The sequence below is a fragment of the Marmota monax genome, unplaced genomic scaffold (genome assembly GCF_021218885.2).
Source record: "Marmota monax isolate L192 unplaced genomic scaffold, Marmota_monax_Labrador192_F-V1.1 WCK01_AAM20220418_F8-fsc00111, whole genome shotgun sequence".
Taxonomy (NCBI): Eukaryota; Metazoa; Chordata; class Mammalia; order Rodentia; family Sciuridae; genus Marmota; species Marmota monax.
The window spans coordinates 5,381,088-5,395,349 of record NW_026695067.1 but is presented as its reverse complement, the minus strand read 5'-3'; the positions used below and the strand labels follow the sequence as shown (position 1 = coordinate 5,395,349).

General features: G+C 54.2%; 1 protein-coding gene across 1 annotated transcript in view; it reads right to left on the bottom strand.

Moving 5' to 3' along the window:
• Positions 1-3,796: 3,796 nt before the first annotated feature.
• Hcn4 (hyperpolarization activated cyclic nucleotide gated potassium channel 4) overlaps positions 3,797-14,262 on the bottom strand; it is a 41,714-nt gene continuing 31,248 nt past the window's right edge. Inside the window, exons 4-8 of the mRNA XM_046428134.2 lie at positions 12,219-12,437; positions 9,188-9,334; positions 8,852-9,092; positions 7,995-8,159; positions 3,797-7,879 (exon numbers count right to left, since the gene is read on the bottom strand). Of these exons, the coding sequence (XP_046284090.1) occupies positions 6,411-7,879; positions 7,995-8,159; positions 8,852-9,092; positions 9,188-9,334; positions 12,219-12,437 (2,241 nt within the window). The 3' untranslated portion in view covers positions 3,797-6,410. The remainder of the gene's footprint in view (positions 7,880-7,994; positions 8,160-8,851; positions 9,093-9,187; positions 9,335-12,218; positions 12,438-14,262) is intronic.

The window sequence follows — 14,262 nt, the reverse complement described above, 5'->3', positions numbered from 1 at the left end:
CACAGAAATTATAGCTGGATAAGAAATACAATTAGCAGCAGCAACAAACATACAAGGAGCTGGTAATCAATCTAATACAAAACTTGATGAAGAAAATTAAAAGACCATATTGAAAGGATTGGCTAGGATAGTTAATGCCCAGCAAATATTCCAGATCCCCTCATATCAGTTATTGCAGCTATGTTATGGCCCTTGACAATGGAATATTCGAGGCAGTGATATGTGTCCCTGCTAGAGAGATTCCACATCTCTCCCATTGGTCTCTTCTTCTCCCAGGGGATATTTAAGACCTGGACGTTTTTTTTTTTTGTTGTTGTTGTTGTTGTTGTTGTTTTAAGTTGACATCAGTAAAGAAAGTGACAGCCTGGCCCACACTGGACTTTGTCTGAGCTAGAACAAACCTTTATTGTGGCATATTGTTGAAATCTGAGACTTTTTCTACTGGAACATTTAGCAAAGGATTCTAGTAATTGACCAAAAACATGGAGCAAGAGTGACTCCCCTGCCCTGCAGGTTGGAGGATAAGTGGTTAGAATACTTGAAACAGCTTGGCAATATCATTTTTGTTTTTTAGTTGTAGAGGAACACAACATCTGTATTTATTTATTTTTATGTGGTGCTGAGGATCAAACTCAGTGCCTCACACGTGCAAGGCAGGAGCTCTACCACTGAGCTACAGCTCTAGCCCTTGGTGTTGTCTTGTAAAGTGAAGATTAACTCACCCTTTGATTCATTTATTCCACCCCTAGCTATAGAGTCCAGAGACCCCATACACATCTTCACCAGGAGCCATGAACAAGAGCACTTGCCGCAGCCAAGTTGATATTGATGAGAACTGGAATCGACAGACACCCCCTTCTTTGGAAGAATACAAATGTAAATTGTGGACTATTCACGGACTGGAATGCTATACAGCAAGGGAAACGAATCAACTACCTTCCATGCATTATTAGGATCTCAAAATTATACTATTGAACAGAAAGAAAGAATTATGAATAGATGCATCATGTATGTAAAGCTTAAAAATCACAAATGCATTGAGTGGTGTATGAACACGGGGTGGGTATGACCCAGTCCCTAGTGCAGATGATAAAAAAGATACATTCTTTGTAAAGAAATGTAAAACAATAATAAAACTAACTGAAGCGTAAGTTGATTTTTATTGTCACCATGTACCAGCAATGCTGAACAATATTACTATCAGTATCCTCCTCCCCCTCAAGGAAACAACTTCCAATCCCCACTCCCCCACCTTGGTGTGTAACATTGTTTAGAGACATTTATTTCCCTAGTGGAGGGATCATGAAAAGTAAGGGGATGACACAATTAAAGCCCAGATGAATGATTTTCCTTAGAGGAAGAAAATAGTTGGGCATCTTCACAGATGCTTCTAGGTGTACTCCTTATGTTCTATTTCTTAAACTGGGTGGTTGGTAAACAGCTGTTTATTTTACTTTTAATATCTTATTTGTGTGATATGTCTTCTTCTGCATGCATGACATATTCCACCTTCAAGAGAAATGAAATTGAAAAAGCCAAGTGAACAGGCAGTGGCTGGGGAGGACACACTCTGGGTGCACTGGGACCTGCATGCTCAGAAGAGGGTGAAAGGGCTGCTCCTTCAGAGGAGGGTGAGCAGCCCAAGTGGCAGCAGCCCCTGCAGGATTGGGGGCCTATGATGAAGGGGAAATCTGGGAGGCTTTTGCCTCTGAGTGGGAAGCCATGGGCTTGAGTGAGGTCGCCCTGGGAGCATGTACGGAGTGACAAGATAGGGGTCACGGCTAGAGGCCTGAGGAGCACCAACCTTTTGGAAGAAAGAGGAGCCCTTAAAGCTAAGGCTGAGCAGAAAGGTGGGGCAGTGAGGAGACAACAGGGACCCTGAAGCTGGGGAGGGCCTGGTCAACAAGGTCAGCAGCCCCTGGATTCCACTGTGTGGGCCATAGGGACTTTGTCCAGAGCCATTCCAGGTGGAACAGCAGCGGGGAGAGGCAGAAACCAGATTGCAGGGGAGGAAGAAGTGATGCCCAAGGAGGGAAATGAGGACAGGAAGTTGGGACAACTCTCAAGATGTCTGAGATGAGAGAGGGGTGTCAGCTGGGAAGGGAAAGGGGAGGGATTTTATTACATCTTTTAAATTTTTCTTGCAAATTTCCTAGTCTGATTTAGTCCCACTGAGGCAGAAAGGAAGTCTCAGGCCTTCCCACCGTTTCTGGCCGCCATGAACACAGCAGGTGCCCCTGGGGGCTGAAACATGGGGGTGGGCAGTGGCAATTCAAGGTGAGGGGGAGCCGTCTCCCCTGGTGGGGAGGGTGTCTTATCACTGATGTTGTCTTGAATTGGCAGCATATGGTGATAAGGGAAAGCAAACTAGCACTGAAGTCATTTTCATTGTTGTTTTTAATACTCTCCCAGGACAACAGCTCCTACCATGCTGCCGGAAGGGGCAAGGTTTGAGTCTCAGGGCCCTGAGTGTGCATCCTGGCTCCTTCCATTCTAGCTGATGGGGGTGAGATGAGTTCCTGCCCCATCTGAGCCTCAGAGTCCTTTGGCTCACTGTGATTAGGGCTCATTCTGACCTTGTAGGATTTTGTGGGGGATGGAATAAGGTAACAGGAAAACACTCAGGGTCTAGAATGCAGTAGGCACTTACTGAGAGTCCTTCTGGAGTAGGGAACAGGGAAGACAGTGACTGGTGTGGCCACCGCCTTAGCAGTTTGGTTGGAATCCCCAGTGAACCCCAGGAACAGCCCCCTCTCCCAGGCTTCCTACAGTGGCTGTCCAGCTGAAAAGGTTTCCCCAGCCCGAGGCCAGCCACCCAGAGGTGGCGGCAGTTGTCTAAGCACAAATTGCCTGGCAGCACCTGGGCCTGTCCCTGTGTTGTGCCTTCGGTCCCAAAGGAAGCACCACTGCCTGGCCGCAGGGGGGCAGTTGTCATGGGGACGCCAGGCCCTGCTGAGCTGCCTCCTTAGCAACTTAACGGGGACTCCCAGGCCGGTTGCCATGGAAACGGCCTCAGCAAGCAATGATGGGGAACGGCTGGCCACCGGGATCCCTGCCCTTTCTGGAGGACTTTCCCCTTCTCCTGCAGGCAAGAAGGCACTCCCTGCACCACCGGGAGCCCCGGGGACTCCACTTTCCCAGCCTCAGGCCTTCCCCACACAGTGAGGTATGAGGGCCTGTAGGGACCGTCTGCTGCAGGGTTGGTGGAGGGGACCAGACCCAGCAGCCCCCAACCACCACTGGCACTGGAGGGGGAAAGACGGTGCCACACCTCCTTCCAACTGGGCCCCAGCTCTGGCCCTTCTACCCAGCCTGCCTGAGCCACACAGAGGTCCAGCACTGTGCCCCCATCCTCAGCCACCCCCATGATGCCTTCCCCCCAGCCTGCCACCTCAGGTCCCCAGCTTCCCTCCAACTCTTCTGAGGGCCCTGCCTGATCAGGCAAAGATGGAATCTCCCTTCTCAGCTTCTAGCATGTTTACTACCACCTAGGACCCTGGAGTCTTGGCAGTCGGGAAGGATCTGAGTCAGGGTCTACACTTCCCCCAGCTCTGCCTCCCCCTGCAGTAGCAAAGATGCAGACTTAATGACCCACCTGCAGGTACACACCTGTGTTGGGCCTTATATACTCCTGTGCACGCCTCTGTGCACAGAGCTCGACCCAATGGGCTTGAGAGTGAAGGTTTGTACACACGCCCATGTGTGTCCCAAACCCTGTACAGCTGGGCTTCTGAGACTCCAGGATTGCCCATTAACCTCACCCAACCCCGACCCTGTCCCCTAGAAAAAGGCAGCATTTGCTGGAATTTTTTTATTTAAATAAAATATACAACACGGTGCATTTACCGTTTTCTGTTTTAAAAGTGGAAGATTTGAAAATTGCTTGTGGGGATTAGGGATGGGAGGGCCCACTGACGACCTGGCCTCTCTACAGTCTCCCCAGAGAGGCCAGCCTGGGTCAGAGTTTATAAAATGTGGTGTGAGTCAAGAAGAGGGTGGCTAGGCCAGGCCCCGGCCTCAAGGGGATCCTCACCCCATGTGCCCTGGACCCTCCAACTCCACTCCTGCCCCTTCCAGGCCTGCTGCCTCCTCTGAGCTGCCTTCTTTGGGGGGCAAGAAGGTGGGGGCTTGTAGAACTCAGGTTGAAGCTTAGATCCTATCAGGTCTAAGAACTCTCTGGGTCCTAAGAGGCTTTTCCAGCCCTGTGGAAACTCGGGCCAACGGTTGCTAGTCTTCACCTAGGATCCCAGGACCTTGGCCCCTTCTCTCCTGGATTATTGCCTCCAGTTCCCTGACACCATCTACAGGCCACTAACTCAGCCTGTCTCTTGTCCCAGAACAGCGCAGGGCAACCTGATCTTGCCTACCCTCTGGCTTGGAGCATGGAGAGCTCTGCGTGGACAAGCAGTCCTCATGCAGGTCTTATGGCCACACCTGCCTCTGCCCTTGGCTCTGCCAGTGTCCTATTGGAGAGGACAGTTGAGCCTCGGGATACTTCAGCCGCTTTCACTTTGTGCCCGTCCCCATGAACCTGCTTGTGGCCTCTAGTTGCCTTCAGAACCAAGTACAGCTCAGCCCCGTGGCCTGCCATCCAAGGCCCTGCCTCTGCCCTGTAGCTCGTGAGTCTCCTCCCGAAGCCCAGCTCCACATCTGCCTTGGTAATCGCCCCTCCGCGTGCTCTGGCCCACACCTGCCACTCCATGCCCCCTGCCTTCCTCCCTCTCTCCAATTCCTCCTACATCTCAAGGCCTGGCCCAAGCCAACCACTGTCCACACATCTCCCTTGGCCACCTCCTGAGTCCTGAGATTTTAAGACTTGGAGTCCTCAGGCAAAGCTCTCTGGGTTCTCACCACAGCTCGCTGGAGTAATGGGCTGGGCACATGAGGAGGGGGCAGAAGAAACGTGATTTATTGAGCACCTACTATGCTGTATGCCAGGCGCTGGGCTGGGCATTTCACGTATGTTCTTTTTCTTATCTGGTTCTCATAGATCCTTGTGAGGCAGTACCATAATCATTTTCATTTTACAAATGAGGTAACAGATTCAGAAAGGTCAGATAATTTGCCCAAGGTCCCAAAGCTAAGTGGCAGGGCTACTATTAGAACCCAAGCCTGATTATGGCCAGACTCTGATCTCTTCCCTGTGCACCAGGCTTGGGGCCATCTAACTCATCCCCTCACAACACACTTTTCTGATAGGCTCTGGCCTTGGGTGGGCACAGATCTACATCTCATTAGTCCCAGCCCTGCTGCTCCTGCTTACATGATTCTGGAAAAATTACCAAGAACTCATTTTCCTCATCTGTGAAATGGGGAGAATCAAAGTACCACCTCACGGTCTTTGTGAGACTGAAGGAGTTAATGTGTGTAAAGTGCAAAACCAGTGCTTGGCACAGAGCAGACTCAATAAACAGAAGTTCCCTCACCTCCCTTGTTTAGCTGGGAACACTGAGGGCCACGGAGGTGACGGTGTGCTTGAGGCCCTGGGAAGGGCGAGGTTCAGCCCCAAGTCTTCTGCTTCCCAGTGGTGAGAGGTCAGGCTAGGACTGGATTTGGGCCCAGAGATGGGGAAAGAAGGGTCTGCTGCGAGGTCCTGGGGGTCCTCTTCCCTGAGGACTGGAGAGAGTACATCCCCAGACCCTGCGGTGCCCAGCCTGCGGGCCACGGCGGATTGCTGGATGTAAGGTGACCTGGGTGTCCTGGCAACATAGGGTTAAACTAGATTGCACACATGTATGCACACATGTGAGTGGCTATCTACATGGCTCTACAGAGCGCTACATAGCTATACGTATACACATCTTACATACATATACATATACATATTCATATACATATCTTGCTACGATAACAGTAGAAAAAAATGCAAGGCCCTTGGGGCCCCGGCCCCAATTTGTCCCAAGGACTCAAGTGTCTGAGCCTCCCCAGGAACACACCCAAGGACAGCCCCTTCCTGGAGGAATATGACGACCCCCAACAGAGTGGGGCTCCAAGTTCACAGCCAAGGGGCTGATGGTAGCTCTTGTTCTGAAATGAGTACAATGACAGGTCTGCTCTAGGAACCCCAGACATGGGTCACCCCCATCCCTGCCCCACCCCAGAGAACCCACCTGCCTTCCTCTGGCTTTTGCCTTTGGGCCTTGCCTGCTCCCCTCCCGCTCCCTCCCCCTCCCTCCCTCATTCCCTCTAGTGCTGAGTATTAAAATAGTCTATAAAAGCAAGTGACCAAAAATCTATAGCTCTAAGAATACCTGGTTATTTTCTGCTGTCTTTTGTTTTTCTGGGGTGTGTGGGGGGGATTTTTTTTAAATGATAATTATTATTGTTATTGGTATATCTCCTAATCACAGTTAAACCTGAAGGAAGAAAAGAAGGGAGGAAAAAAAGAGAGGGAGGGGGGGGGGCCCGGCTCATAGATTAGACGGCAGTTTGGAGCGCACAGGCTCAGACCTGGCCCCAGGTTCCCTCTGGGGTGCAGCAGTCAGAGGGGGTCCCCCAGAAGAGGTGGCTCTTGCCCCAAACAATGAAAGAGGGGGTGGCAAAGAACCTGAGGATGTCTTCCGAGGCAGAGTGACATGCTGGCCAGGGACGGCACCATGTGGCCTCCCAGGAGGACCAAGGCCTCCACTGCTTCCACTTCCCCCGCTGCTGCCCCCGGCCCTGGGGAAGAGCGGGAAGGCAGCCACAGACTCCCCTGAGGAGTGCGGGGACGCTCTGCGGAGAGTCTGTGCCCCATCCTGGGGGAGGGCTGGCTGAGAGGCTGAGATAAGCTTGAGGTCCTGGGTGAGGCGGCCTGGGGTGAGGGGTGGTGTGCCCCTGCGCTGAGGAACCTGGGGTGGTGGGGGACTGGAGGCGGGTGGCAGCAGCAGGGAACCATGGGAGCCAGAGGCCCGGGGTGGGGCACTTGGGAAAGTTCTTGGGGGGCCTGGGCTCTGGCCAGGGGGGCTAAGACCTCCTCGGGGGGTAAAGGCTACAGGGGAAGCCCCTCCAGAGGCCCCTGCCATGAAAGATGGCCTCTCGGGCTGCCGTGGGGGTGTCTCTGGTGTACTTGGTGGGCCAGTGGCCAGACCTGGGGACAAATCCCCGGGAGGCTGGCCCAGCTGCCCAGGGCTAGATGACGGGGACCTGGATGAGGGAGGAGGAGGCAGGAAGTGCTCCAGGAGTCCCAGGCCTCCCCGGGCCCCCGGCAGTGGGGGTGGTGGCTGGGCAGCTTGCGGGGAACGGGCCCCTGACTGCAGTGGGGTGAGCAGCGGGGAGTCGGACGAAGACAGGGAGCCACCCAGAGCCTTGTGGAAGTGGCCAAACCCGGCCGTGGTGGAGGCGGCAGCAGCAGTGGATGGTGTGGGGGCTGGTGGGGAGCCACAGGCCCCTGGCGGAGGGGACGAGCTGGACGAGGGCAGGAGAGGGCTCAGTCCAGCGGGTGCAGAGAATCCAGCCAGCTGTTGGATGTGGAAGGAAGATGAAGATGGCGTGTCCACCTGGGATGGGCTGCTGGCAGGTGAGGCGGAGCCCAGAGCAGAAGGGATCAGGGACTGCAGGCGCTTCAGGTGCCTTGGCGTCTGCCCAGCCCCGAGGTTGCCCAGCCCGGGTCCTGGGGGAGGACGGAAGATGGCAGCAGGCAGGCGAGGGTGGTGGGTGAGAGCTATGGCCACAGAAGTGGTGGCAGCGGCAGCCTGCAGTGGCGCCTGGATCAGCGGGGTCCAGATGACAGGCGTGGGGGTTGGGGTGGCAGAGGCGCCGGCCTGGACACGGTGCGCACAGTGGGCCATTTCACGGTCATGTTGCACGATCTGCTGGATGATCTCATTCTCCTGGTAGTTGAAGACGCCCGAGTTGAGGTCATGCTGGACCTTGTGCAGGAGGATGGAATTCTTCTTGCCTAGGGCATAGTGCAAGAGCAAGCGCTCAGGCCAGAGCAGAAAGGTGGCAAGGTTGCAGGAGGGAACCTGCCCTCCCACCCTCCTGCCCTCCCACCCTCCTGCCCGTCCCCTCACCAATACGGTCCAAGCGGTCCAACGCCACAGTCTCGAAGGCCCTCCGCATCATGGGGTACTCCTCCAGCACCTCATTGAAGTTGTCCACACTCAGTGAGTAGAGGCGGCAGTAGGTGTCGGCCCTCACACTGGCTGTACGCCGGCCCCGGGTCAGCAAGCAGATCTCTGCCAGGATATCAGGAATCAGGGTGGGGTGTGCACAGCCTCCCAGGCCATGGTGGGGGTGGGGGCTGCCCTGCTCTGACTTTGGTCCCCCACTGCTTGGTGCAGAAGCCTCACAGGCTCACAAGACCCCACCCCAGGCTGTGATCATAACTGGATGACAGTCCCTCCACCAAATGGATGTGGGATTGTTTACCATCTCTGGGATCATCCCCTGCAAGGGCTGATCATCTGTGTCATCCCACAATCCCCAGGCTGAAACCCTAATCTCAATGTGATGGTATCTGGAGGTGGGGCTTTGGAAGTGACCAGGTCATGAGAGAGGAGTCCTCATAAATGGTACTGATGTTTTTATAAGAAGCCAGAGAGAGAGAGAGAGTACACTCTTTCCACCCTGTGAGGAAGTAGAAATGGCAGCAGTCTGCAACCAGGAAGAGGCCCCTTACCAGAACCTGACCATGCTAGCACCCTGGCCTCACACTCCAGCTTCTGGAGCTGTAAGAAATAAATTTCTGTTCTTCTTAAGCCACCAGGTTGTAGTGCTTTGTCAGCCCAAATGGACTAAGACACCTCTATACTGGGTTCAGAGACACCCACCTCCAGGCTGAGGCCATGACAGTGCCTCTGTCCTCCAGAGTCTATCCAGCCTATTCCCTAGTGGCCCCTGCTACCCCAGACCCCCGTGGACACCTCACCTCCAAAATAGGAGCCATCAGCCAGCTTGGTCTCCTTGTTGCCCTTGGTGAGCACACTGACCACGCCATGCTGGATGAAGTACATCTTCTTGCCAATGGTGCCCTCACGGATGATGTAATCCCCTGGCTGGAAGACCTCAAAGCGGAGCTTGGTCAGCATGGAGGTTACAAAGTTGGGGTCTGCATTGGCAAACAGTGGCATAGAGGCTACCAGTTTCCGGCAGTTAAAGTTGATGATCTCCTGCACAGATTGGGACACAGGAAGAAGGAGGTGAGGGGCGATGCCTGCCAGCAAGGCAGGGCTCCCCCCACTGCCCAGGCCACTTGCAAGCTCACCTCCCGCAGTGGCTCACTCAGCTCGCCCAGGATGCTCTCTTCATCGAACATCTTGCCCTGGTAGCGGTGCTCATAGTAGTCATGGATGCGCTGCCGGGTGTCGGGCGGGAGCTTGTGGAAGGACATGTACTGCTCCACCTGCTTATACTGAGGATGGGGGAAAGAGATGGGTGTCACCTCCAGGCACCCCCAGCTGATGACCAGAGCCGGGCTCTAATCCTGGGGGCTTTTCTGGTCAACCCTGGTTCCTTGAGATTAAATGTCCTTGGTGTGGGTATGACTATGCTTGTGCCCAAAACAATGGCCCTGACTCCATCTCTTGGAGTGCATGGGGCATGGGAGAAGGGGCTCCCTTGGTGTCTGTTCTTGTGTTCCATACTATAGAGATGTGGAGAAGGGGCGGGGGGTGGGGGGACAGGGACTGTCCAATGTCCGGTTACAGGATACCAACTGCCCAGAAGGGTAATCAAGTTTCTTCTGAATGTCTGTCATTTCTACAGTACAAACAAGACACTGACTCTGGAAGAGGAGGAGCTGTCTCCTGCCAGTAGTGACAAATGGGCACAGTCATCAGGACAGGACTGCAGCAGGTCAGAAGGGCTAGAGGCAGAGGCAAGGAGGCCTGGCCCTTTTTAGGGTATGTCTGTAATGGTGGCCTCAGTAGCTCCAGCCCAAGGGAAACACAAGGTGGAGCAGGACCTTCAAACAGAAGTTCAGGTGCAAGAGCTTTGTGAACCTAAGTCCCTGGGGCTTGAACCAAATAAGGAATGATCCTGCCCCTCCTGGAAGTGCCAGGTGAACCTTGCTCCAACTGCCCCTGCATTTTGGGTGGAGGGTGGAGTCCTCAAGAGTAGAAGACAGGAGGTATTGATTAGGCACTAACACAGATTTTTCCCACCTGGGAAGGAAGGTTAGTCCCAGCAGCCCAATGAACAATCAGAAAAGGGGAGCCGGTTCTCAAATATTAGTGTTCCACAGAGATATCAATGGGCAACTGAAGATCAAGGGGTGATGTTCTCCAAGCTCTTCCAGTCGACCTGCCCTAAGATGTCTCTCTAAGTTGTACAAAGCCCCAGTGGGGGAGTGACTTCCTGTCTGGCTGTGGGGGCACAGGCAGCTGGCACTTTTGGAGCTGTGTTGTAGAGACTCCCCCTACAGTGAACAGAGAGGAGGGAACAGTGGGCAGGAAACTAAAGGTTGGTGAAGTGATCCAGGGGGATAGTGGGCAGGGAAGACATTTAAGAGAGATTCATGGGTGAATCAGAAAAACTCAGAGAGCTATTAGCCTAGGAAAAAGTCTCAAATGGGAAGTCACAATGCAGCTTGACACTGGCCCTACTTATAAACCCTGATGCATTTTCTAAATCAATCCCTGATTCTGGTCCCAGAAAGAACTTCCAACCTCATCTCAGACTGAGTTCCGACCCTAACCACACATCGAGCCTGACGTTGTCACATACTGAGCCCAACCCTGGTCACAGGCTAGGCCCTGATGGTGGCCTGAGATTAATCCTTAACTGGACCTGGGTTAAGCCCTGACCTTTATCACCTGATTCCTGTTGTACCTCCCCTCCCTAGCCCACGAATTCTCAACCCAGAACCCTCTGTTCTAACCAGACCGATTTCTTTACCATCCTGCCACTCACCTTTGCTCATGCGCACCCTGACGACTGACCTAGAATTCTCTTCCACCTTCTTCTGCCTCCCCGGAGTGAGCTCTCCTACCCACCCCAGCTCTGCAGGCTCTCCCAAGCTCTCCTCTTAGTGTCACAGGACCTGGGCCTCCACATCTGAATGGCTGCCATCTGACGGTCACCCCACCAGGAGACAGCAGTCAGAGGAACAATACAATCAGACTGATATATTCTTAAAATACCGTGTGATGAGTAGAACGGAGGGCAGAGAGGAGCCTGCTTAGCTAATGAATATTGAATGGCCTGCTCTGTGCTCTGTGCGAATGTGGTGCTGCGGGTTTGACTTGCATTACTCCTCACAAACCCTAGGACAGCACTCCACATACTCTCCCATCATACAGTCGGAGTCCACCAATCAGGTGATAAAGGTCAGGGCTTAACCCGATGAGAGGTAACCTGCCCATGCTCCTAGAACTCATCAGTGAAGAAGCTCGGGGAGACCCAAGGCCACCAGACTCCAGGCCACAGCTCAGCTGCTGTGGTTGAAGCTGCTGTGGTGACCTGGGGAGAGGCAGAAGCTGGCAGTGAGGGTGGACAGAGGCCGGCTGGGAGGAAGAGAAGGGAGACACAGCTTTGAGGTGGGTGTTAGTGACAGAGATGGCAAGCATGGCTCCTGGTTTCTGGCTGGGCATCTGTGCTCCTCGTGTCCATTAATAGAGAACACATATGGGAAGAGTGGCCGCTCGGAGTGGAGGGGGCCGTGGAGGTTGTTCTGATTTTGGATGTGATGAGGTCGAGGTATCCAGGGAGGCATCCAATGAACACTCCAGGGCTGACAATGAGGTAGAGCTGATTATATAACTGGGCCCCACTGATGGACACAGAGCACGCGGGGGTGGGGGTGCTCGAACGGGAACACCTAGGAACTGAGGCAGAGAATCAAAGAGCTTAGGGCCCAGCCACCATGTGACGCCTGAGAAGAGAAGCCAGCAAAGGCGAGCAAGTAGGACTGGTCTGAGAGATAGGAGGAAGCCAAGAGCGCGCAGTCATGGAAACCAAGCAAGGCCAAGAAGGAGCAGGAGTCTGCAAATACCAGGAGGCCAAGCGAGATGAGGCCCCAAAAGACCCACTGGATTCAACAACACCCAGAGCGCTGATGCCTCAGTGCAGACAGACAGGCCCCCAGCTACAGGACAGGGAAGGCATGGAAGGTACAGATAGTGAGACATTTATAAGTTTAAATCCAGGGAGTGAAGCAGTTCTCATTCAGGAGGTGACCCCTGCTCTGTCTCTCACACTAGACATTTGGGGGCTGGACACATGTGCTCCCTCATACAAAGGACCAGTGGGCAGGTCCTCCTGAGAGAGCCCTGGGTGGACGTGGCTCTCCAACCTACCTTCTCCTGGTACTGGCGCCGGGAGGAGTCCAGGGACTGGATGAGAGCAGTGGCGTGGCCGATGAACATGGCGTAGCAGGTGGCACCCACAATCATGCTGAGCATGGTGAGCCAGACGTCAGACATGCCCACGGGCGCCTGCCGTCCATATCCAATGCACAGCATGTGGCTCATGGCCTTGAAGAGGGCATATGAGTACTGCTTCCCCCACGAGTTGTTCTGTGGACAGACACAAATGGGCGTGGACCAGTGAAGGGGAAGGCCCATCTCACTGGCACCTAGGACATTCCCTGCTGCCTTGTCTCCCTCCACCTAACTCCTCCCCAGTGGCTGAGCCCCAGGCTCCCATCTTGCTGACAGACGAAGGCTTTAGGTGAGTGGCAGAGAGGCCAAGACTATGGTGTCAGTGGATCCTCCGTTTAGGCCATCCTCTTCCAGTGGAGGGCAGGGGTCAGACTGGAAGACCCATCAAAGGGCTGGGAGCTGGCCTAGCCTTGGTCTGACCTCAGCCCTGAGGGTTGCCCTGGAGCCTCCTGGTTGAGTAGCAACAGGCTCCAGGCTGAGCCACCCTGCTGTCCTTCCCTTGCTGAAATAACTCCATCCCCCACCCCTAAACAGCTGTCAAGTGAAGCCCATTTCCCCACTGACCTCAATTATAAAACCGATATGCTTTCCCCGGGGGGAGGGGGGGCGGGGGGATGGCTCTAGAAGACTGTCCTCCTTTTGGGTGAGCAGAAATTAAAGCTGCCGAGCTAACTGGCTTCCTACAGAACACCGGCCAGTACCCACAGGGCAGCGGCCACCAGTTCTCTTCCCACCGCCCCCAAAGGTGGACTCTCTGGAACACGGTGTGTGGGGCAGGAGGAGGGAAGCAGGGAGCGAGGCTCCTGGCTATTTTTTTTTAAGTCATTGATGGACCTTTATTTTATTTATCTTTAGTGGTGCTGAGGATCGAACCCAGTGCCTCACACATGATAGGCAAGCACTCTGCCACTGAGCTGCAGCCCCAACCCTCCTGGCTATTTTTGTCTCCAAAGCCAGTCAGTTTCTCAGGGAAGGCTCAGTGGGGGAACACTGGGCTCTGAGGGACCATCACAAATTTAGTGCATGTGTGGGCTTGTCTCCACACAGAGGAACCTGCCCCAAACAAGGGGGCTGCCAGAACCCCAGCCACAGCCCTCTCGCAGTGTCTCTCTCACAAGGTGGAGATGTTAGTAACAACGCAGAAACCCACCCAGGACACAACTCACAGAGCTCTAAGCACTTCTGCAGGCACCAGGCTGTCCCTAGTCCCTGAAAGAAGTAAAGCATAGAGCCACAGAGCCTCCATGTTCCAGTCATGCAGACCATCCTAGACGGAGCCAGGCTCGTTCCTGGGGCCTGGGGGCTCAATCCAGATGAGGGCAGGATGGACAGAGTTGGTCTCCAGAGGTAGAAGGGTGTCCTGTGTCATGTGTCATCCCCCCCCACCTGCCTTGGGGAACAAGGGCAGCCCCTAGGTGCTCTAATCTGGGCTTCTGGCTGGCCTTCACTGCTGAGCCTCTGGGGACCAGGAAATTCAACCCATATGGCCAATTCATTTACACTTAGCTCATCAAAAAGCTGTTTTGTAAAGGCCTATTTGATGCTGAAAGATGCCTCAGGGTCTCTTTCACCTCTTTCAAAGCCAATTTTTCCTCCACTGGTGCCCTGGGGATCTGCTTTCAGGCCAAACCAAACAATCTGGGAGGGAGTACAGGGAAGCAGGAGCTCAGCGGAGCCAGAGAAGGGCTCACAGGTACGGGTCCCCGCCCTGCAGGAGCCCTTCCCATGCACAGCAGGGCTGGGGGACTCTCCCCTAGGGCTTCCAAGGCCCCAAGTCCAACTTCTCTCACCCACCCACAAGGCTAAAGGAGGGGGCAGGCTCTGTCCTCTCTGCCCTCTGTGCTCAAGGTGCCACCCATGTATCCACTGGGGAACGGTGACAGCCCAGCTCTGCCCCTGGAGCAGAAAGTCACACTGTAAAATCTGGTGGTACATGTGTGACACAAATAGTGCCCTTGCA